The sequence below is a fragment of the Podarcis tiliguerta genome (genome assembly GCF_965153285.1).
Source record: "Podarcis tiliguerta genome assembly, chromosome: 5".
Classification (NCBI taxonomy): domain Eukaryota; kingdom Metazoa; phylum Chordata; class Lepidosauria; order Squamata; family Lacertidae; genus Podarcis; species Podarcis tiliguerta.
Genome location: NC_139538.1, coordinates 49,417,757 through 49,442,441, shown reverse-complemented (window position 1 = coordinate 49,442,441; position 24,685 = coordinate 49,417,757). Strand labels below are relative to the sequence as shown.

The 24,685-nt window shown below is 41.0% G+C and overlaps 1 protein-coding gene and 1 long non-coding RNA gene across 5 annotated transcripts in view; one reads left to right on the top strand and one right to left on the bottom strand.

Annotated features, from left to right (window-relative positions):
* FHIP2A (FHF complex subunit HOOK interacting protein 2A) overlaps window positions 1–24,685 on the bottom strand; it is a 37,368-nt gene that overhangs the window by 6,770 nt on the left and 5,913 nt on the right. For 2 of the 4 annotated variants that reach the window (XM_083441096.1, XM_083441097.1), the window contains exons 2-15: window positions 19,846–19,924; window positions 18,068–18,237; window positions 17,058–17,162; window positions 16,754–16,876; window positions 15,765–15,803; window positions 13,464–13,751; window positions 12,405–12,601; window positions 12,035–12,149; window positions 11,846–11,922; window positions 11,548–11,740; window positions 10,080–10,249; window positions 8,766–8,909; window positions 5,830–5,920; window positions 3,214–3,357 (exon numbers count right to left, since the gene is read on the bottom strand). In XM_083441096.1, the coding sequence (XP_083297222.1) occupies window positions 3,214–3,357; window positions 5,830–5,920; window positions 8,766–8,909; window positions 10,080–10,249; window positions 11,548–11,740; window positions 11,846–11,922; window positions 12,035–12,149; window positions 12,405–12,601; window positions 13,464–13,751; window positions 15,765–15,803; window positions 16,754–16,876; window positions 17,058–17,162; window positions 18,068–18,237; window positions 19,846–19,924 (1,935 nt within the window). The remainder of the gene's footprint in view (window positions 1–3,213; window positions 3,358–5,829; window positions 5,921–8,765; window positions 8,910–10,079; window positions 10,250–11,547; window positions 11,741–11,845; window positions 11,923–12,034; window positions 12,150–12,404; window positions 12,602–13,463; window positions 13,752–15,764; window positions 15,804–16,753; window positions 16,877–17,057; window positions 17,163–18,067; window positions 18,238–19,845; window positions 19,925–24,685) is intronic. The other 2 variants (XM_083441098.1, XM_083441099.1) reach the window with 1 other exon arrangement.
* Window positions 3,364–7,231, top strand: LOC310677909. Its single transcript, XR_014511510.1, has 2 exons — window positions 3,364–5,850; window positions 6,944–7,231. It is a non-coding gene; the product is annotated as an uncharacterized lncRNA (long non-coding RNA).

The window sequence follows — 24,685 nt, the reverse complement described above, 5'->3', positions numbered from 1 at the left end:
TTTCTATTTATTTATGTAATTTTGAAATCACTTTATATCCAGAAATTTCTAAGCAATACACAAAAAGTCATTCAGACAACAACAGTATAAAATACATAACAACAGTATAAAATTACCCCAAAGTATGATATGCCATTACATGTGACCTGGACCACGATTTCTTTGTCCAGCAATTATGCATGCATGTTACTGCAAAGACAGCCCAAGAAGAGGCATTCCCTCCTGCTGCATGAGATTAAGAGGAAGAATACTTCTGCTTAAGATGATACTTTGAAGAGTGAAATTACATACAATATGGGAGATCCAGTTCATAGATCTCCTGTGATGATTTTTTAAAAAAATTAAAAGCCACTGCACAGTGTGTTTGGGGATGCTGCTCTGTGTTTTTAAAAATCCTTCCCCCCACCTGCTGTATTCCAATTTAAATCCTCCTCCCCATGGCAGGAAACAAAGACATACTCCAAAAACGTGTGTGTAAGATATTATGGCACAAAGTCTACTCCATCACATCTAGTAAGGTTCTAACTGCATTTATATTCTCATTTTCTTTCATTCAGCAAAGTGAAATAGACGTTTGCAGGCCATCCAGTGGCAGCCCATGGTACTGCAAAATAGCCTTTTTCTGTTGTAATGTTTTTTATCGCTTTCTATAAATTGGATAGAACAATTTCTGGTCTGCCCAAATGGAAGATTTTTAAGGGAAAAGAAAAAAATCAGAGAACTCCAACAGGACCCAGACACTCTAGAATTAACTACTCTATTACTCTCACAGTAATCAAAACACTGGTATGAGAAAACACAGTGAATTTAAGTTGTTCAGTGATTTCAGTGGGTCTACTTTAAATATTACTTAGTTGGATCTCACCCCAAGGGCTGCAAGTGGCTTTTAGCCAACTTAATGGCAATGTCTTTTAATGGCACTATTGTGTAATTGGGGGGCTTCATTTGCAGAATTGCAGTGGTGGATGTATAAGGGAACAGAAGCAGAAGAAACTTATTTTGTACAAACCAAGTCGCCTGTGCCATATAAACATGCCATGTAGCATTAAGAAAGCCTGCAGAAAAATCAGGATTCTATGCCAGATAAATTATATTCAATTGTATCGAGGTCCGTTATGTGGCATAATTGTTAAGCTAACTAATGTCATCAAGTTTTGCCATTTTTAATTTGAGTTGACTACATCAACAGTCTTCTATTCCTGGCTTACATTAGCGTTTTCAAGCAATTTATCCCTACAGGAGGGAAAATCATTTTGGCTCAACATTTTTTTAGTAGGTGAGGGGTTTAGCAATTTCCCCATCCTACTGCATATTTTAATTCTCTGTGCATCAGCTATTGCCCTTGACACAGGAGAGAGAACAGCAGCATGCTTGACTGATCCGGAAATTTTGTCATTCTGACAGGTACTATATCAAATTGACACCCTACCACAATAACCCGTAGCCTTTTTTCTTTGCAATACTACTAGATACTTGTTCCCCTGACAATCTTTAGGTAAGGACTTTTTCCCTTCTTTTCCTCTTTACTATTAGGGTCTCATCACCTAGATCAGATTTTCATATGTATGAAGATTAGTTTTCATAAAGCTGTTGAGACTCAGAATTTAAGCCTCAAATCCAATATTCATTTTTAATGAGGCATGTGTAGAATGGGTGTTTAATGGAAGCTACTTCAATGTTACATTTTCCTGGTGAAGATATGAAAGAATCAGACAGAAGCTGGCTTCAGGTTGAAATCTTTATGCCACAAGAGTGGTCTGGTGGAAGTCAAACCACGTGTCCTAGAGCAGACCCATTTCTTTAAGCACAGGACAACACAGGTACCCAAGAAACTGCCTTATGCCTGGTCAAACTATATGTCCCTCTAGTCCAGTGTTTACTCTGATTCAGAGCAGCAATCTTGCATTTCAAGCAGAGGTCTTCCCTGTCAACTACCACAACTTTTTTTTTACTAAAGAAGCCAGACTGAGCTTGCAATCTTCTGTAGGCAACACACAGGCTCCACCCGTGTGCTCCCTGACCGTTTCTTAGACTTTGTTTTTGCTGGAAATGGTTTAGCTCTAGGAAGTGTTCCCACAACAGAGGCTGCATAGAAAGCACATGATCTAACACAAAATTTATGGGACTGCTGCAAATGTGTAAAGCAGTAGCTGAAGTATGTGACTTCAGAAACAAAAGGTGTGTTCAAGCAGAGGGTGGTGGTCACCCTGCCTCCGCCTCCACCCCCACCCCGATCCCACCCCCGCAAGCCATTTTCCATGCCAACCATGTTCCAGTACTGGATGAACAGTAGCTGGAAGGGAATACATGATCGGGTATGTTAATAATGTATCTATTTTCTCATAATCATGTACAGTGGTACTTCGCAAGACGAATGCCTCGGAAGACGAAAAACTCGCAAGACGAAAGAGTTTTTCGTTTTCTGAGTTGCTTCGCAAGACGGATTTCCCTATGGGCTTGCTTCGCAAGACGAAACGTCTTGCGCCTTTTTTTAAAAACCGCCAATGCATTCCTATGGGAAACCGTCAATACACAGTGGTGCTTCGCAAGACGAAAAAACTCGCAGAATGAAAAAACTCGCAGAACGAATTAATTTCGTCTTGCGAGGCACCACTGTATACCTAAAAGTCACTGCACATTGCTGTTTGTAAAAACATACATGAAATGTACTCATGACACATGCAAAGCCACCTTCTTTACTGCTCATGGGCCTCTTGCTTATATTACAAAGAGTTTCTTCTGTGGCCAGTTTATAATCAGCAACAAAAAAATGGAACACCAGAAGCGGCTTTAGAAGTCAGATGGCGAAGGCATAAACATTTGCTCATTTTATTGTGATAAACAATGTTCAGAGGAGCACATCATATTTATTTGGTTATTTTTTTTAGAAAGTGTTTTTAATTCTTTATTTTACTATTTAGAGTGCCCTTTAGAGTCTAGGATGAAAAGACAGAAGAGGTAGGCAGCTTGCTTCCTTCCCCAGGGTAGCTAACTTGGTGCTGCCCAGATGTTTTGGCTTATAACTCCCATCATCTCTGGCCAGCATGGCCTATTGTATGAGCATCTGGAAGGTACCGTGTTGGCTACCTCTGCAATAGGCTAACAGCCACCCAGAATACTGTTTACCTTCATACTGCCAGATTTCCATGATATGGACATCTCTGTGAAAACCATCCAGGTAAGAAACAAAAGGATCTAGAGCTGCAGACTTACCTGATCGAGAATTCTGCCCATTCTATCAAACAGAACTTTTAGGAAAAATCCTTCGAAGAATGGAGCTTCTAAATTGCACTTTTCCAAGGGCGTGGGAGAGCCCGGCCATTCCCATCGTAAGCATATGGCGCAATAATCACGGAACTAGAGAAAGCAGAAAACAAATGGCTGACTCCTTTGTGAACTAAAGAAGAGGTCCAATTTTAATGGATATTTATTACAACGTACACTGGCAAAGTTACATGCTTTTAAATGCTTTGCCTTTCACAGAGATTTGTAGTATCCCATCCCAAGTAGCATTTTATTCAGAAACATTTTTCATGTAGAAATACTATGCTTCCTTATAGAATTGTAGAGTTGGGAGCTCCAAAGTCCAACCCCCTGCAATGCAGAAATTTCAACTAAAACATCCATGGCAGATGGCCATCCAACCTCTGCTTCCACCACCTTCCAAGGGAGTCCATTCCACTGTCAAACTGCTTCCTGTCAAAGTTCTTTCTGATACATGTATTTAGTCAGAATCTATTTTCTTGTAACCACTGGTTCAGCTTGCTACATCTTCCATGTGACAGCCATTTAGATGGCCAGGGCAGGTGTGAAAATACTGGGACCACTGGCATCTGAGTCAATTCTGATGGTACTCAGTTTCTTCTTTCATTCAAATAGACACTACCAAAGAAGCAACATATACTTTTGTCCACTCAAGTTTAGCATACTAAAGGCTCATGGCTCGTCCATCTTCCCTTATCTGCCTTATATTTTTCCATCAGGTATTTGGAAAGACAAAAAAGTCAAACTCAGAATAAAAATGAAATACTTTATGTTTGACTGGGCACATATTACACTTGTTTCTGGGAGTATAGCCTTCTGAATATTATGTGACTACGTGTCTTTTTCAGCTCCCTTAACCATCCCATTACATTTACTCAGAGCACTTGCATGTTATTTACAAGGTTACAATTAAGCTCTGTTTGTCTTCAGACCAAGGAGACCTATACCTTTTGAAAGCAGAATGTGTTTGAGGTTTCTAAATAGGAACAGTAAAGTTCCTGTTTCTCAGCACTATAATCCACTTCAAAACTGCATGCCTGAGGCTGCACATTACTTGCACTAAGCTTTTATCTCTAAAATCACGGCTGTGTTAACTCATATAGCTATTCCACAGCAACTTGCCTCTGTCAAAGACCTTGCTACAACAGACTACAGATAAATATAAAGGCAATTTAGAGAAAAAGGTGTCCAATTTGTATGATTATCTTAACCGAAATAAAAATATTACTGCACCACGTACATCCCATTTGTACCACTGTAATAACTATGCAACACACAGTTATTTCCTGTGAATTATCCCACACACATTCCCCCTTTTAGCAGACATGGCTGAATGCACCATCAGAAAGATTACAATCCTTCAAAATATCTCTATGTTTTTAGACAGTAGCAATATAAAAACGCAATGCCCTCCAAAATAATACACCACAACACATCACTTGGAAAGCAAAGTTAGGACTCTCATACATGGAACACAATATAGGGTTGATTACTATTATTTATAAAAAAGACATTTCTGTTCTGCCACTTGTTTCCGCATCCCAGTCCCCACAAAACAGGTTGGTGTTATTATATAGTACACAGTGCTGCATAGGTAAAGAAAGATCAACATAACCAAAAGCGGGTGGCGCTGTGGGTTAAACCGCAGAGCCTAGGGCAGGGGTCAGCAAACTTTATCAGCAGGGAGCTGGTCCACTGTCCCTCAGACCATGTGGGGGGCCAGACTATATTTTTTTTTTTGGGGGGGGGGAATGAATTCCTATGCCCCACAAATAACCCAGATGCATTTTAAATAAAAGCACACATTCTACTCATATAAAAACATGCTGATTCCTGTACCATCCACGGGCTGGATTTAGAAGGCAATTGGGCCAGCTCTGGCTCCTGGGCCTTAGTTTGCTTACCCATGGCCTAGGGCTTGCCGATCAGAAGGTCGGCAGTTCAAATCCCCGCGACGGGGTGAGCTCCCGTTGCTCGGTCCCTGCTCCTGCCAACCTAGCAGTTTGAAAGCACATCAAAGTGCAAGTAGATAAATAGGTACTGCTCCAGTGGGAAGGTAAACGGCATTTCCATGCGCTGCTCTGGTTCGCCAGAAGCGGCTTAGTCATGCTGGCCACATGACCCGGAAGCTGTACCCTGGCTCCCTCGGCCAATAAAGTGAGATGAGTTCCGCAACCCGAGTCGTCCGCGACTGGATCTAACGGTCAGGGGTCCCTTTACCTTTTACCTTACTGGAGAATGATATATGGCCAATACTTGGTTTCCCATTTTAAATTTCAATGAACTTTCAGCAGACTAAAGGACTGTTGAAATGAGCCTGAATGTTTTAGAATATGATGGAGTGAAAGCATGATGAGAGACAGGATGTTCTGTTGCTAAGCACCTGAACACAACAGAGCAGCTGAGCTACATTTGTGTTCTCTTATACAGAGGCACTTCAGTGAGAGTATTATATTTCAGCAGATGGGTGATAACGTGTTATTATTATCTGTCTATCTGCAAAATGGCATTGCCTCATCTGCAACTGCATCAGCCACCAAACAGCATTTTCCTTCTGTCACTTACTTGTCTATGGGCATCTCTGAGGTAGGTATCATACCCTGTGCCCTCCACATGGTAGGAAGATTTGGCTTCATCCGGTACAAGACAGAGAAAACTGAAAACAAAAACAAGTAAAGCAGGAAACAAAGAGCAAGTCAATATAAATTTGTTCCTTCATCATGGCAGCAATAGATATGTCAAACATTGTTAAGCCCTCGCTTGACATAAGCGGCTATGTGGACTTCTGTACAATGAAGACAGATGAAAAAATCAGTGGAGGCATTTCTGTCAATCTGGCTACTGAAATTTTTCACAGCAAGAGAACCCTGCCTTGTTAATGACTCCAGCATATTTCAGATAGCACAGTAGCAGACACAGTATGGCAGGGGTCAACAAACTTTTTCAGGAGGGGGCTGGTCCACTGTCCCTCAGACCTTGTGGGGGGCCGGACCCACCCTCTCCTGAAAGCACCCCTCCCAAAAGGACCCACCCTGCCACCACTCACACTGCAGCTGCCGCCAGCACCTCATCTTTGGCAGCATTGTTGTCTTCTGCTTTGGCCAGGGGTCCACAGGGTGCAGAGTCCATGCCGCTGGCCTGGGTGGCAGAGGCAGCCTCCCCACTGCTGCCGCTTCCTCCCACTCAGCTCTTTGCAATACGCAGCCGCCTCAGTGGGAAGGAAGGGGCATCGCCCAGAGGTGTCCGTGGCTTCGGATTGGCCGCAGGAGCTTCCTGTGGCCAATCTGAAGCCACTCCAGCGTCACCCCCACCCAGAGGCGTCCGCGGCTTCGGATTGGCTGCAGGAGCTTCCTGCAGCCAATCCAAAGCCGTGCCAGCATCGCAGAAGTCAGTCCCCACGCGGTGAGGCCTCCGCGCCATGCTGGTTTAGCGCGGGGACTGACTGAGCGGGTGGCAGGATCTGCAAGGTTTGCAGGCCGGATTAACGAGCCCAGTGGGCCACATCCAACCCACGGATCTTAGTTTGCCAACCCCTGCAGTATGGGGTAAAAACAATTCTCATTTTATCATAACTTTAGAAACAATGAGTAAACTATAGAGTGCTTATTGCATTTCTTGCTATTCCATCTAACAAGTGGAGTGCTACACTAAATATAGCTTATTTTCATTTTGTTTTCAGCCACGCTCATCGTTTCTGTTCTTCAATCAAACAGGGAAAAGTTACAAGATACTAGTCCCCTTCATGTATTACTCGTGCGAAAGGGTGGCAATGGCAGTCTAGTAGCCCCACCTCCAACAATGTGCAGCTCTTTCTGACCCTGCAACCCGCTTTGAGACCTTATGGAGAAGGGTGGATAAGAAATCCAAAAAATGATAATAAATATAAAGTCATTTTGGGGAAACATTTTAGGGCCCCAAAGTGCATATATAAAATAACAAATAAACAACAACAAAAAATTGTGCACCATTAATGACTGTAAATCATTCTTTAGCATTTCATCCACTCAACAATAGCTAATAGCCTAATTTGAACCCTTCTACTAAGTCACTGTAAAAAACAAAAGTATTGTGTGATTTAAAATTCTTAACGTTTTTGCCTATTTTCACCTTTGTTTGAAAATTTCACTGTTTACTCTGGTTTACACAAGTTAATTACTAAGATATGTAGAAATCCTGCCTTAATATCTAATTTAGGTCTCCTATCTGAAAATTCTGCATAACATAATTAACAGTTGTTCCAATATTTGCGAAGTCTAATGAATACTGTGCCTGAGTAAACAGAGCAGGAATTTACCTGCCTGGAGAAGAGCAGGTCTTGATCGGGGATGGTGGGTGGGGCGGGGAGAGAAGCAGCAACTCTCTTAGTCTAACTTGCCTTTAGCTTTGCACATAACACAATAGTGTGATCTTTTTTGCAACAAAACCTATGTATATACACAACTCAAAAGAACCTTGAGATGATTTTCCTTACTGGACACTGTAGGAAAGGAACATCACCTAATGACATTTCTCTTCTCTTGAGTGTTTCTCTCCGAGCTCTTGAGTTTATAGTTTCACATGCACTACTGAGATATTTTCTTTGGCACCCATCTCACACATAGTTTTATAAAATTTCATGATGCAGTCGATGACAACTCAACAGTTATTTCTTCATTAAGCTAAGATACTGAGACTGAAGAACTATTTTTGAATGTATGAAATAAGGTTAGGAGCACAAGGTCAAATATTTCAGGTGGAACAGAATCATAACTTTCCATTTAGCCTGTTCATTTGCACTTGCTCTACCTTCACAAACTTCCTCACTTACTCACCCCCCATTCTCTCTCTCCCTCTTTCACACACCACAATAGTGGCAGTGTCTATGCCATACAAGACGTTGGTCTCAATCTTCATCAGAGAAGGATGGTGATCACTAATTTGCTCACCTTTTTACATTCCTGTTTGAACTCCTGGGAAACTAAAATGCTATATATCAGCTAGCATAGTACAGTACAATCTCATCTTGCACACATTTAACTTTGGCGATTTCAAGCCAACCAGTTGAATTAAAACCCTGGAAGGCAGAGAGCTTAAAAATTCTATTTGCTTCATGGTTTTCTGGGCATGGAGAGTGCTTTTAAGCTCTCCACCTTGCTTACTGGGCTCTGGGATTCTCTTGTGAAACTTGGACAGCCCCACAAGATCTCACAAGAGCATCCTAGAGCACAGTAAACAAGTCAGAGAGTTGGCTCTCTGAGAGAGTTCTGCTCCAGAAAGCTAAAGATGCTCACGTGGGGATGGCTCCAAGGGGGTAGTTCAAATATATGCATTTTTGCACATACATGCTATCCCTGAAATATAAGTCCCATGCCAGATGGGATCAAAGTGTATAGTGAGGTCATTCCATCAACCTTACAACTCGGCTTGCTAAATGGGTGGTGTCACAGCATAACCAGTACAAAGATGAATTAATAGTAAAATTATACTGTAGTTATTACAAAAAATTATTAGGTTCAGCTTACCTATTTACAATTTTATGAACTTCCGTCTTCCCATCATTTTTTGGATGATCTGGGCTGGCAGGTGGAGAAGCAGTGAGCCACTCTTGGTTTGACAACATGGTATCAGGAGAAATATCCGTAAATAACGGATCTTCTTCTAGATCTCTGTGAATTTGCAGCAAAAAAGGGAAGAGAAACATTTTTTGTTTTACTCTCTAAAAGCACTGAAATTTAGTCACTTTCTGAATCTATGTCTAGGATCCAAAGAGCTGCTTTAGGCTTGCATGCATCAAATAGGATTTTTGCCTTGTTTCCCTTTCAACTGCAAGACCCCTCCCCACGATCTAATGTCAAATCACAAACTGTCTTTAAAGCATGTCTCAAAAATAACTAGCAATATGGCTTAAGGACTGCTTTTTTAGAAACTGAAACCCAAAGCCCTATGGGCATGCAGAACTAGTTTCACACTTCCTTGGATCGTGCCGTTTTTTAAAAATTTTAAACAACTTTTATTTACTGAAATAATGGCGTGACATGGAACTAGAGAACATTAACATGAACTAGTGTTCACTTATAATGCATAGATAAATAAAACAAGGAAACATATATTCAAATTTTATGAAAGGGGCTTATGAATTTTTGTTGTGTTGTTAAATAATACTGCAGCAGCCAAGGCAACATTCAAGTTCTGGGTGTTCTAAAGCCACACAAGTGAATCAACAAATGCTTTGAATCTTACCCAAATTTCAAAGACAAATGGGCTTACATATCCTTAAGCAAGACATCAAGCTGATCAGTCAAAAAGGGAGGATAGCCTAATTTGTGTTTAAGTCTTGTCTAAAGCTCTGGAGAGCCACTGTCATTTTCAGTGTAAATAATAGAGAGCTAGATGGACTTGATACAAAGCAGCTCCTTACACTCTTGTGTTGAACACATGCAAAAATGAAGGAATTACTCCATAGACCCCTTAAGCCAACTACCACAAGAGTTAAACTCCACTTGTTTACTCAGAAGCAGGTCCCACTGTATTCAATAGGGCTTGAACTCTAGAAAGTGTATTTAGGATTGCAACTTGAGATGCATGGATGGGTGAGAAGTGAAACAGCAGCAGACTGTTAACATGCTGGGTTATGTAACAGTTCTATACACAGTATAAAGCCTAACACCGTAACTTTATTTCTAGATTCAACATTATGTCAGTATACTAAAATACACACACCCTCCGGCCTAAAATGTAATCTTTGCTTTGATAACAACAGCTGAAAGACATTTCAGCTACTGCAGAACTCTCCAATGACACAGAGGAAGAAAAGTGGGGCACAGAAAAGAACATACACGGCTCCTGCTATTTGGCCATTCTCCACCACATCTTTATCTTCTTGACAGGGTGGTTTATATTCCGTATAGTTCCTCTCCTCTAAATTTCTAAGAACCAAGTTATAAAGAATGTGCTCATCAGGTTTTTGCAAAAGGTGCTCAAACATTCTGAGTGTCATTATGCTGATCTGCAATATATAAAAAAGACATAAAAACAGGTTCCCACAAAGCAGAGATTCTGAGTATGTTATTATAATGCTGCACCTATTAAAAAGTATTCCATTTCTTTAATGAATAATAAATGTTTTCCCACACACATACTTTCTCAGTGCTATAAACTGCTGGTAACCAACGGAGTAACAGACAAAAGAATCAACCCAAACTATGTGTATGGCCCTTACCTACTGCAATCAACACTTGGAAAAGAGGCTCTGGTTTGTCAGAGAGCTATTATTTACGGTTTGGGGCAGACAGAGGTTTCATATGAGGAGAAGTACTTTTCATTATTCAAATAGATGTGCTAATGAAATACTCTGAAGCCCTACACCCATGAAGTGTGCAAAGCACACAGTTTAAATAAAGCCCCTGCCCCCATAACATATTATTGCTATAGTACTTGACAATACATTCCTCCTCACAGCAACTGCATAAGATAATGAGAGACTGATTTGCTGTAAGGACATGGTTTTGGAGTCTATCCAACTTTGTAATGTCCTCACTCTAGTTATGGAGACCAGGACCAAAGCATCTTCACACTGTGGAAACAGAAAGGAAGTGCTAGTTACAGCAAACCCGTAACTATCCTTTCCTTGCCTGCCTCTAATCTTTCAACCAGTACAGGCCTCAGGTTGGTCTGCCTGCTCCTAGATGCAGCCTTCTGGAATTGCTGGCAGGCCGTTCTTCCCCTTCCCAGTCAACTCATTTTTTAAGTCTCAACCTTGGCAGATGAGACAGGGACCATAACAAACTGTAGTGCCTCACCCAACTAAGTACTAGAATGGGGGAAGTACCTGGCCTCACAGTGTCCTGAGCCATTCCCACCCCGAGTGCATTAGCCTCAAGAGCACATGTTGTCACCTGGACTCAGGTAAGTAGCAACTCCCTCCCCACATTACAAAGCTCCCCTTTCTTCCCAAGAGTTCATGGTTGAAGTAGACTCTGAACTCAGGACTTTCAGATATTTCAGCACTATTTAGTGCATCTCAAAATGCATTTTCCAGTTCATTGGGAATGGAAGAACCTAGAGGAAGCAGCAGTGGAAGATGGACCCTGAAGTAGCACCCAGTAGGTTTCAACACATTTTGTTCATTGATATCAGATCTCTGAAGATGAGCTACTCAAACAGCTTCAAACCCGCCCCCCCCCCAAAACCACTGTCTAACACTTGAAAGATCCACTCATTAGTAAGTTGTTTACAAATGCAATGACATTGGTCATAGCATGTTGGCAGTCACCCCTGTACTTATGCGGTATTATAATATCTTACCTCATCTGAAATGTGATCACAGTGTTCAATTAAGCAATGTCGCAATGGGTGCCTGTTGATGTCTGTCAGTTTTTCTGGCTCCCTTCGCTCCCCAAGGATAAAGCAGACCATTTCATGTACTAAAGCATCTGAAGTGACTTGGCGAACCATACGATGCAACAGGGCCGTTGACGTGAGAATCCCCATCTCTGAACTGAGCACAAGAAGGATTTTTAAAGGAAGTGACATGGTTCCTCCTTTATGTACATATAAAAAATAGGGGAGACCTCTCTCTCTTTCCAACAAATGCCTTACTCACGTTTGCATTAGTTGGGGTTCCATTACGCCAACAAAAAAACGTTCTCTCACCGAGCTTGCCATGGCAACAGCTGTTGTCTGAAATAAGAGGGCACAGTGATACTCCCTTTCCAATTTAGGAAAAATTATAATATATTCTAAACTTGTTTTGGATTGTACATAGAAAAGGGTTAAAGTAGGCATCTCAAACCTTCTGAGCTTCCTTAATGAGCTGATCACAGTAATCAAACCAGGATAGAAATGAAATCAGGGCTCTTTTTCCTGGAAAAGCAGATGCATCTTCTTTATGGCTGTAGGAATCCAAGCTGAAGTACAAGAAGGGGTGAGAAAAGCATATATATGCTCAGTATTTATTGGTTTTCATCACAGCATAACTAAAAGTTCCATGACTAACCTAAGCATTTAGATACCGCTTGTAGTTTGGTGCTTTGAAGTTTTTACTTCTTTGGAGAGCCACCTCAAGCACAAGTTGTGCTATAAATGTATTTTTTAGAAATGCTTTTTTTAACATACACAAGGCATAAACTGTAGCTCAAGGTCCATTGAGACAATATTCTTACCCCCAGTTAACTCCTTCCACTGTTTCAATATCTAAAGGATCCATCGACTGAGGGAGGGCTTTGTAGAGAGAGGCCAACCTGTCTGTCAACAGTTCACACAAGCATGTACTCTCTGCTAAGCATTTGGCGGCGGCTGGCTCCGGCAAACTCACTAGGAGCATGAGGCCTTCACAAGCTTTCACAGCTATCCGGCCATCCTGTCACATAAGAGAAGACAGAATACAGTAAGTTTCAAGTTCAAATAGGAGAGGAAGAATATTAGGGTTCACATAGCTAATACTACAGATATATAATAATATACCCTAATGAATTTACAAAGTTGTTTTATCGCTGTAGTTTCCTTATCTCCACTAAGGCCCTTTCGAAAACAATATGTTTGCTTTATTTCAGTAGACACTATTTAGAACAAGACTAAGCAACTTTTGGCATGACCATGACCAAGTTATTAACAGTCTGTGAGCGACAGTTAAAAATAAATCTGAAGCATTATAACAGTAAGGAGGAAAAGTGACAACAGTTCAGCGACCCAATGAAACAATCCCCAAATAAACCATGGTGACGAACATCAGTTTCTGTAGAAGATCTGCTCACAGGACTACAGGACATACAAAAGGTATACTAAATAAAAATAAAAGCTCACCTCACAATTTTGGTGATACTAATGTTTTCCTGAACATTTGAAGCCTGCAATACAAGGTTCTATCCTCATCTTACCAGGTTGGGATGCTTAGCAGGGCAGTGGGGAGGGGGGAGCATTACATTTTACAACTGGCAGGGAAGTATTTTTCCAAAACCAGATGATTTCACACCAAGCAACATTTATTATGTATGTGCTAGAAGAGTAGAAAAACATACCCACCACATTTACCATCATGATATTTTAAGTATATTCACTGAATTAAAAATGTGTGTTTGGGGACACTGATGGTGTTTTTAGAGGCCTTCAGTGCCTCTCTCAGCTGATAATTCCTTCCATTCTTTCTGATTAATCAATAAAAAGCCTTCAGCCCCCCCCCATATGCCCACTTAAAATCAAAAACAATTCTGCCAGTCACTCACCGGGCTTTTGGTGAGATTGAGTAGAGAATCCACCAAATTATAGTCCCCATGTGGATGGGCAGCCAAAGCCTCAGGGGACAAAGGGACGTTTAATTCATCTAGACTTGTGGACAGGTCATCTGCCTGCTGAGGAAGGTCATTTGCGCTCTCTGCTTGATCCGCTCCACTTGATGTCTCTCCAGGCTGAACAGACTGTCCTGTATCTGTCACCACGGAATCTTGGCCTTTTAGCATGTCTGCTGTAATTAAGCTTGCTGTGCCTTTTGAAGCCAGCCCCTTTAGCTTGCTCTGAAGAGGGTTACATCCAGAAAGAGAATTACAAAGATAAAAATGGCGCCTGCACTGAAGCTGAAAACACAGCAAAATAGAAGGCTTCCAAAGAAAGCAGGCACAACCACAAGGAGGGTTAAACAAAGCAAACTAAAAACAATACGGAAAAAGAAACAGATAGCTGGAGTGCTGTCTCATCAAAGAAACTGATTAGAGCAGCTCAACTTCTTAATCACTAAAACATGTATATGTGAAGATTGTCCCCAAGACTCTCAGGGTTTGAAAACGGAATTTGAATTTCTGAGAAGTCATTTACCTCAGCCAGCACTGGGAAGCTTCAAAATCTTAATGGTCCTTGTAGATCTCATATAGATGCTGAAGTTCTGCATTTAAACTGGCTTTTGACAAAGTTTAAGTAACTGGCAACCCTGTAAACTGTCATTATATATCTTGGGCTGAATTTCATCGGCTATTATCTTTTGATTTATTACATTCTATCTTTGAATTAAAATTTCCTTGCAAAAAATGACTATTTATCCACCATGGCTTACTTCTTCTGTTCCTTGGTTTCTAGATAAAACACATCTCATTCATAATACTAGAACCATTGGCAGATGACATTACTCTTAATGGTCAAGAAATGTACAAGCACATAACGACTTTAACAACCATGCTGCACAAATCCTACATACCAGGCTTTACAGAAATTATAAAAAAGGAACCTCAGTCAACCCACTAGCTGGAGCCATTATTTAACATTTGCCTTTTACACCAACTTCTGTATTAGTCAGTTCAATAAGTGTGCAAAAAATGGCCTTTCCTTATTCTATCAAGCCACTGAAGTAAGTGGATGCCATTTGATTTGTTCAATCTTCAGTACGAATGTCACATTTACTATATACAGGCAACCTTTTGACACAAATGCATTTAATGGAAAATGTGAATTTTCAGGTCAAGACCCCAATCCACCTTATCTCTGTGGTTCTGGAAACACAGTTTCAGATTCCAATCTAACCATGCTTCTGAGCTGCATATGTCTAAGAAAAACAAAAGCTGTTCTAAGAATCAGCAGTTATTCTCAGGAAATCTGCACCTGCCATCTTAACAAGATCTTGACACCATTCCCCGGGGATCCATGTTCCTCACTTCATATTCTTCTTGAAATGGAAGAATTGCACCCCTGCCTATAAATCAGTTTCAGATGTTTAGAAAGACCTTCAGAGCATATGGATTCAAAGTATCAGTCTTTATAAGAGATGGGGGGAAATATGAGCATGCAGTTAATTATCCCTGAAGATGAAGAAAATGCATATCCTACAGTATCTTTTATAAGCAATAGAATAGCAATCCTTTATTAAAATAAGCGTGTATAACTATCTATTATGTACATAACTATCCCTGGGCCTTAAGAAATATTTTACTGTCAGTTTTCACTTTTATTCCTGAAAAGTGCTGGAAGGACATGCAACATGCCATGCATCACAGAAAACAATCTTCCAGCTCTTGAATGTAATTTATTTTATAATGTAATATACTATAATTGAATGATTCCCAATATAAAGATTGGGGAGGGGGGGGGGGAGAGGAGGAGGTGTGACAACTAATTATCCATAGAGAAGACCTGCAGCCTCTACACCTTCTCTGCTAACCAGCCTAGTTTCCACATAGATTAAATTTAGTTCCTACCTGACAGGGCTATGTAAAAGTAGTGTAATCTATGAGGGGTTGCATACAGCCAGCAGGATGCTTAAATTGTGCTATTGTTTGTATGCTAGTTCCTACATACGCAGTGTTAGCACACCGGTGAAGCATGTGCCAGAGCTGTGGATTTCTAGGGTGCTAACATGATATCATGCAGCTCCAGAGACCCAATTTAAACAAGATATTTAATTCACATAACCCTACAGGGCACATTTTCTCTCCATTTTACAGGGTTAGTGAATTTCAAATAAAAGAGCTTTTGTATCAAGCTCAGCAAAACAGACAAAATCCACTGGTCTGTCCATGCAGTTCTGAAGCCCACCTGCTCACCTGCCTCCTGGAAGTATGTAGGACAGGGTCTTGTATCACCTAATAGGAAAGTTTAATGAAATAAGCTCCATATTTTCAGAGTCAAGATTACCACCATCAAGGGACTTCACTCCCAGACCACTGGGGATAGCAAGAACAAGCAACAGGAAGGGACTGTACACCTCTCTATGTGGAAGAGGGGAAAATACAGAAAGAATCTCCTCTGATTAAGAAAAGAATGCCAGATAAATAAAATCTTCCAGAGATGGTAACAACAACAAAAAGCAAATCTCCACCAGAGAATGCTAACTGATAAAATAAGAAGCATAAAGAAATATACTTGGCATAGGAATAATTACTTACTTCATTAGATTAATAATAATAAGGAGAGGGGAAGAGAATAAATATAAATATAAAAATGCAGCACTGTTGTGTAAATAATAATAATAATAATAATTTATTTATACCCCGCCCATCTGGCTGGGTTTCCCCAGCCACTCTGGGTGGCTTCCAACAAAATATTAAAATACAATTTTTATGCTTCTGTAATATCACCACAGAAACACACAATCTGCTTTCTGGCACAAGTCATAGAATCATAGAATTGTAGTTTTGGAAGGGATCATCTAAGTCCATCCCCCTGCAATGCAGGAATCTCAACTAAAGCATCCATGACAGGCGGTCATCCAACCTCTGCTTAAAAATCTGCAAGGAAGGTGGGTTCATTACTTCTTATGGAAGTCTGTTGAACAGCTCTTACTGTCAGAAAGTTCTTCTCGATAACTTCAACTCTCTTTTGAAAAGCAATTTCTAGCCCTGGAAATCGCAAAGGAACTTGGAAACATACAAGCAACAGATGGGGAAGGCTCAGGAGCCAGTAGCAGGTTAGAAGTAGCTTCCAGGGATCAAAAGGCTTTATTCCCTGCCCCTCTGATCCTGACAGATACCTAACTCAGTTCCCTTTATGGTGGGGGGAAAATGCCAGTTAACAAGCAGTGTGATCTACCTACCTCAAGGAAGAAGTTAACCAAGTATGGATCTTGTTTCAGCTTTGCACACACTGTACAGAGAAACTGGATTTCTTCATTTTCTGTGGGTGTTGCCAGAACTTCCCCACAAAGTCCGATTAATTTCTGTTCAAGAGAATATTATTATTAATAGTACTACTAAAGAAAATAAAACTGCAATAAAAATGCCCACATCAGGATACATTGTTGAATTTTGCTTTTTAAGATATTAAAGCAACAAAACTGAAATATTACACCCAATAATCTGGGTGTTAAAATGTGTTCCTTTAAAAAGAGAGTTTAGTACCTGCACAGGTCTGTGTACATTTATGTGTGGGAGAAGAGGCTGTTGTATTCTTCCCAGCAGCTTTGTATAAAAGGATAAAACCTGCTGTTTCATGCCTGGAGGACACTAGAAAAAGAGATACAATAAACATGAAATATACATAATGTGGAAACTGGCAAACAAAACCAACAAGGTGTCTAGAAACATTAGTTTAGTAACAAACACATTAAATGCATCCAATATCCCATCCATTTTACAATACAGAGATTTGGTACAACACTTAGACCAATTATATCTTTATTCTATTTATTTTATTTCTATACCGCCTTATACTTGAAGGTCTTAAGAAGGTCTGACCTTTATAGTGCACATTATGCAGTTAATTTAGCATTTCAAACTAGCATAGACTAAGATCCTATGCACTTGTTTTATATCTGTAGCAAACATTTGCAGTTGTTTAGTTTGTGTTACACTTATTGTTCATACAATATACTGCAAGCAGCTTTAGGTTTTGTGGGAAACCAGCACACAAATAAACAAAAAGATATACAAGTGTCCATTCTTTTACGTCTAGCAGTAGTCTCTCACACCCAAATGGGTGTGGTCTGGTGTGTGTGTGTGTTTTTGTGTCTCTCTCTCTCTCTCTCTCTCTGTTTGTGTGTGTGTAGATGAAGAACCTTGAAAAGATTACGTGTGCATGCTTTCCACGGCAGTTTTAACCCTTGGAGTGTTTTTTTTCCAAGTGAAGAGGGATACAATGTATTTGGAAAATGTTCAGCTACTACTCAATCAAAATAGCTTTCATTCTGCCCAACTGCCAGGATCTTTCCATGACCCCATGTCCTTACGCCCTCTGCTTTCAACAGCAGCATTTCTTCACCACTTGTAATACAACACTATTTTATTCTCAAAGGTACTGCAAAAATATGACAAGTCAAAATTTCGTTTACTGAAACAGTACGCACAAACTAAGTACACATGATTATATCCAGTCACAGGACCTGAGCTTTCTGCAATGGAGCTATACTTACATCAGCCTTGCCCAAGGTGTACAAAGTCTCTAGGATCTTGTGATGTAGTAGATATTCCATACAAGGTCCTGTTTCCCCAGACTCCCTCTCATTTTCTTCCTGAACTAAAATATCCAACATCTGCTCCAGGTGAGAGGGAATGTTGGTATCAGTCACAGGAGCTTTGTCATCTAGAGAAAAAGGTTCCATTAAAATAAAGTCTCCTGTCTCAGTTGTTGTTACTATTATTACTACTACTACTGTTTATTAAATTGCTACACTGCCCTTCATCTGAGGATCTCAGGGCATTTACAATATAAAAACACAAAAATACATACCATAGCAACAAACCAAAACAATACCAACCCCCCAGTTTAAAAGGCCATAGATTGTTTAATTAGCCAAATGTCTGGAAGAAGAGGAATGTTTTTGCCCGGGACCTAAGGATATGTAAAGAAGGCACCAGGCAAGCTTCCCTGGGGAGAGCATTCCACAAGTGGGGAGCCACTGCATAAAAGTTAAATACCTTACAATGAAGATCATATACTCAAACACATTTTCATTTGACTTTTCCTATTGAATGAATGCAAAGAGGGCTTGTGTGGCTGTGTGGGCTACACCAGTGCTCTGCTCCCCCCCAGCAATATGATGGAGCTCTATGCACATACATTAGTATGCATGTAGAGATATTCCATATAAAGGGGAATCTGGCCCAATAACATGGAGATCCTCTTCACCAACAATACTGTCTTAGTAGCAGTGTGGCTTCTGTTTACCAAAATGGGTGAGGTCAGGGTTATGGATACACCAGCAGAGACAATCAGGCATTCCCTATCAGTGCCTGCACACAGCCTGACCTTATTGCTTCCTTAACCTGCTTGGTAAGTGGTAGCGATGCTGTGATGGGAGGTTAATGTTGTGGCTCCGCAGCACTATCACTCCTGTTCTATACCCATACTGATGTACATACACAGAGTCCCTTCTCATGCTGATCAAAGATTGGGGGGTGGGGAGGTAGCTATGGCACATTGTCAGAGAGTGGGTTGGCCGTGTGGCTGGCCCACATGGCCCCATCCACATTCTTCCAATTTATAGCTGTGCGTTGTGTGAATTCTCTTGACTTCTCATGTAATAAAAGAAAGAGAAAAATCACAAACATATTTGTTACTTCAGCTAAGCTTTGAATGTGTGGAGTTGAATGTGTGGAATTGCCTTTCTTGTTCAAATTAAGGGGGATGACCCTGCCTGAATTGAGTTCCTACTTGGTATTTTATATAACTATGCAGGACTATAACTTTACAAAAAGGACAGAAACAATGTAATTCATGACACAAAATGCTTGAGGATAATCTGAAGCTACATACAGTATAGACTTCCAATGTGTTATTTGGGAGAGGAAGTTTTAATGTTGTGAAGAAACTTAATTGGTCTCTACTGCATTTATCAGCAAACCCGTGTGTGAAGTAATTTTATATAATGAATCTGGAAATAATTTATACTACTATGTGGCAAGAGTATAAATAATCCAGTAGCGAGTTTGCTATTCCCTCTTATGCAACTGTCTACAAACAACTATCATTACAAAGCAAACAGGAATGAATTGCAACATCTAAAGACTTTGAATCTCTGTGTTGACAGCACTGAATACGTTCTGAAAGTTATTGTGAAGTGTTACATTCAGGTCCCACCAGCTATTTCCCTGCTTAATTTTATTATTTCCCAGATCATTACTTTTAAGTAACAAACAGTACTCCCATCTGCAGAATTGTGTGCTGAAGTTGCAAATAAATGCCTCTTACCTGATGTCTCTATGTAGTAATGGGTAATCGCCTTCCAGTGGAAAACAAAGTCTTCTTGCAATGGAAGGGATGGCGCAAGCTGCAGGAAAGAAATAAAAAGCAGACAAATGACATTTCCTAAATGTTAGTCTTTAGGAAAACATAGTTGCAAAGATAATAATTTCAAACAGGGGCGGGGGGGGGGGGACGACCATATTCTCTTCTGGGAGGTAGCAGGAGTGGAGAACCTCAGGCTGGAGGCTGAATGTGGCCCTCAGGACTCTTCCTAGGCCTTGCCCCTTTCTCGCGCCACACCCTTCACTGGTCCCGCTCTGTGATAATGCCTGGATGATGGATGGAGTTTGTGTATAGAAACCTCTTGCTTTTGTGTTGCAAGTATGACAATGTCATGTCCCACTGCTGACATGAAACTCCCAAAAGGTTCCCTTCTGCATTCTTGCCTTACTGGTACAGAGCCCCAAATCAGCACCTTTGCCAATAAAGGGTAATTTGAGATTTTTAATCTTTATTATGGTATCACATTATCATTAACAAGAAGAAGAAGAAGAAGAGTTTGGATTAGATATCCCACCTTTCACTCCCTTTAAGGAGTCTCAAAGCGGCTAACATTCTCCTTTCCCTTCCTCTCCCACAACAAACACTCTGTGAGGTGAGTGGGGCTGAGAGACTTCAAAGAACCGTGACTGGCCCAAGGTCACCCAGCAGCTGCATGTGGAGGAGCAGAGACGCGAACCCAGTTCCCCAGATTACGAGACTACCGCTCTTAACCACTACACCACACTGGCTCTCAAGAAGAATGTAAAAAGATAAGAACAAAGAAAGAGCTTGTTGGATCATGCCAATGGCCCATCTAGTCCAGCGAACTGTTCTCTCAGTGGCAAACCAGATGCCTGGCTACTTTCTCCCAGCTATTGTAGTAGCCAATGAGGTAATAAAGTGTGGCTCAAATTCAGTTAGGCCTCTGGGAATGAGGAATGAACAATGGGTGTTGATTAAATGGGGAGTGTACAGTGGACAATGTCTGGTGTGACAGCTCACCAGCTTTGTAAACTGCCTTGGGTTGCTGGGTTTTTTTTACAGTCAAGTGGTCTATAAATTTTATGAAATGAATAATTAAACTGGCAGCTGACTCCTTGGGAAATTGGCCTTCCTCCCTCCCTGAGAGGGAGTACATACTCCTATTGATGATAATGGAAAAATGGGAATAAACTAACTAGCTGTTACTAGTTTTCTCTTATTTTTGAATAGTACAAATAATAGCACACCTATTTCTGATCACATATTCTACAATATTTTTGAAACAAAAGTAATGGCAGCAGGATTTAACTTCTGATATTGTAGCAGACTGGCTGCCATTTTAAATAAACTTGACATATGCCTGATTTGATGTTCTCTGTCAACTTTTGGCTGGCAATTCTGAAAATGGAGAAGCGGCAACACTCCTAGGAGTGACTTGCAAAAAGAAATGAATTATGGAAAGAATAGGCTGTTGGATATTATATTGATATGCTATTGATATGCATATACATATTCAAAATGACAAAGGGGAAGCATTGGTATTGCAGTATTATTTAAAAGGAACTCCAAACCAGTTATCATGGTCACTTTAAGCTAGTTAAAGTCAGACATTTCTGAAATCTGTAAAAATTTCTTAATCTTGATCCTAAACACACTTCCATAGAACTAGAGATTATAGCTTTTGAGGGGATGTATTTTCAATTAAGCGGATTTGGGATCAGAGGGTGATATTCAACTATGTCACACACAAAGGAGACCCACTGAAATTAACAGATTTCATAAATAAGTCAATTTATGTACATTGACTCAAGCCACTGACTTAAGCACCCCTATACCCACTGAGTTAAATGCATATGATTCCCCCCCCCAACATTTGAATCTTTGAAACTGACACAAACAGACAGAACTGTGACTACTTTCAGCACTCATCAGCTTCAGAATTAAGACGAAAGACAACCTGCAGTGCACCAGGCCAAATGTGCCTTTAAACAAATTCAATTTCTCGGAACACAACATCCAATATAGATCAACACTATACCAAAAGCTCTTCTGCAGACCTTGTGAGAAAATGTCAGCAATGAACACCAACAAAAACATACGAAACTCAACATCATACTATATTTCATTGACTTCAGCACTGTTAAAAAAGCCAGGGCCAAATTGCAGGCTTTGGCCTGCTCTGTACACACCATGAAATTAATTTTTTCCACTTGTTTAGCAGTGAGGCACTGCTGGGACCTGACTTGACTAAGAAGACTGCAGATAAAGCTACACAATGTTATCAGACTCAAAGATGTGCAAATCTTTCACAAACCCTATCATGCCCCTAGCATGGTAAACCAGCAGCTTGCACACATTTAACTTTATATTCAGCTTTACACGCATGGCATAAAATAGTGTGTGTGTGTATATATATATATATATATGCAGGTTTTGGTGTCCTCGGGTGTCTTCCCGTGTAAAAGTTGGGGTGTCTAGGCGACGTTTCGACGAGGTCTCACTCGTCATCTTCAGGCTGGTGCTTTCGGCTTCTTGTTACTGGAACAGAGCAGGATCTCAGTGTTTGGGTTCCTATAAATACTGTTGAGGAGGTGTGGTGTATAGCCTCCAATGTTCTGGGCAGAGAGGAGGTTCCCAGGCTAGTGTGCCTTTTCTTCTTTTGTTCCTTAATTACTTGAGGGATATCTTGAGTGATTTCTTGAGTGATTTCCTGAATCCCACTTAGGTGGGTCATTAGGTGTGGATTAGTTGCTAAAGCCTTCGTGTCTTGAACTCTTGAACTTTGTGAAGAGTTTTTCTGAGAAGATGGCTGTACTGCACTTGGTTGTGCTCTGGCTTGGCTTCGTGTATAGGGGCGAGCTGTGGTTTTGTGGCCTGTGCCAGCCAGATCTGTGTAGGGATTGCAGGGGAGTGCAGCATCCGGAGGTGCCACCCTGGTTTGGCTACTGGATGGTGTCTGTAGTTTATCTGTGGAGAGGGTCTGGGTTTGGGTCTGGTGTGGTTGATTGGTGATGGCGTTCTGTGTGCCTCTGGATCTGGTGTCAGATTTTGTGGGGAGGGCTAATTTCCAGATGTCTGGCAAGCGGGATGTGTCGTCACGCTTGTTCATGTTGTGAGGGTGTTTCTCTATCTCGATGGCTTCCATGATTATTCTCTTGTGGTGATGTTCCATGTTAAAGAGCAATTTGGAATCTGCAAAATTAATTTCGTGTCCTGTTTCTTTCATGTGTTGGAAAAGAGAGGAAGTTTTTTCTTCTTTTTTGACGGCATTCTTGTGTTCTGCGATACGTGCATTTATTCGTCTGTTTGTTTGTCCAATGTACGTGGCTGGGCAGACTTTGCAGGGTATTTCATAGACCCCTTGGTTTTCCAACTGAATTTTATCCTTGGGGTTTCTGAGGATATTGGCTATTTTTTTGGTTGGTGCAAAAGGCTGTTTCGATATTGTGTTTATGGAGGATTTTGCTAATTTTATCTGTAGTGCCCTTGATATAAGGAAGGAGGGCTATGCCATTGTTTTCTTCTGTGTCTTGGTTTTTGGGGGGTGTTTCTTTTTGGATTAGCTTCGTAACCCTGTTTTGCTGGTATCCATTGGCAATTAACACATTTGAGAGATTCTGTAACTCAGTTGTCAAGTGGTCTTCGTCAGCCAGGCGTTTGGTTCTGGAGATGAGAGTCTTGGCTACGGAGTTTATTTGTGCAGGGTGGTGGTGTGATTGTGCAAGAAAAGATACCTACTAAACCAAACCAACAAAGATCTACTCACTCTTCACCTCAAACTCTGTAACAAAATCCACCCTGCACTCTGGGACAAATGCAAACAACTAGCCGTCTGGAGAGCTGAAACGGAGACCTCACACAAGACAGACACACACACCAACAAACTCCACAAACTAGAGAAACGCCAGAAGCCCAGCCACCCTCCACAACAACCCATGAAACAAACAGTACATAACATATCAGACAGGATCCTCACCTCAACTGAAACCAAAGTACTCTCCAAAGGTTTCAACTTTGCAGTCGCCCCGAGACGCATCCCCACGGAAAACATCATATGCGGAGTCGAAGCTAGCCTAACCAAAATCAATCCAGATGAAGCCAATAAAATCAGACTTGAAGTCACCAACATCCTCTGCTCCAGCAAACCACCCAGAAGCAATTTACACAAAGAAGAACAGAAAGCACTCACCAACCTGAGGAAAGACAACAACATAATCATTCTCCCAGCAGACAAAGGTAATGCCACTGTTGTGATGAACACATCGGACTACCAAGCAAAACTATCAAATCTACTCCAAGACCCTACCTACCAACCTATAAAAACAGATCCCACCACCTATCTGGAAAAAACCACCAAATCCAAAATAAAAGCCTCTCCTATCAGTGAAGAAATCCAGCTAAGAATCATCCCCAGAGAAAAATCATCCAGATGCCCCAAACTCTACGGCCTCCCCAAGATACACAAAGAAGGAACACCACTCAGACCAATAGTCAGCTCCATAGGCTCACCTCTACAAAATCTCGCTAAATTTCTCGCCAAGCAACTTCAGCCCTATGCAGAATCCATCTCTTCACACGTTCCAAACTCCTTCCAGTTCATAGAAACAATAAAGAAGCAAAACCTACAACCCAATGACCTACTTGTGAGCTTCGATGTTGTATCTCTCTTCACACAAGTGCCCATTAATGAAGCCTTGACAGCCATTCAAAACAAATACAATCCCCCCGAATACATCTTGGACCTGACCAACCACTGCCTAACCAACACGTACTTCATCCACAATGGACAAAGATACAAACAGATAGAAGGAGCACCTATGGG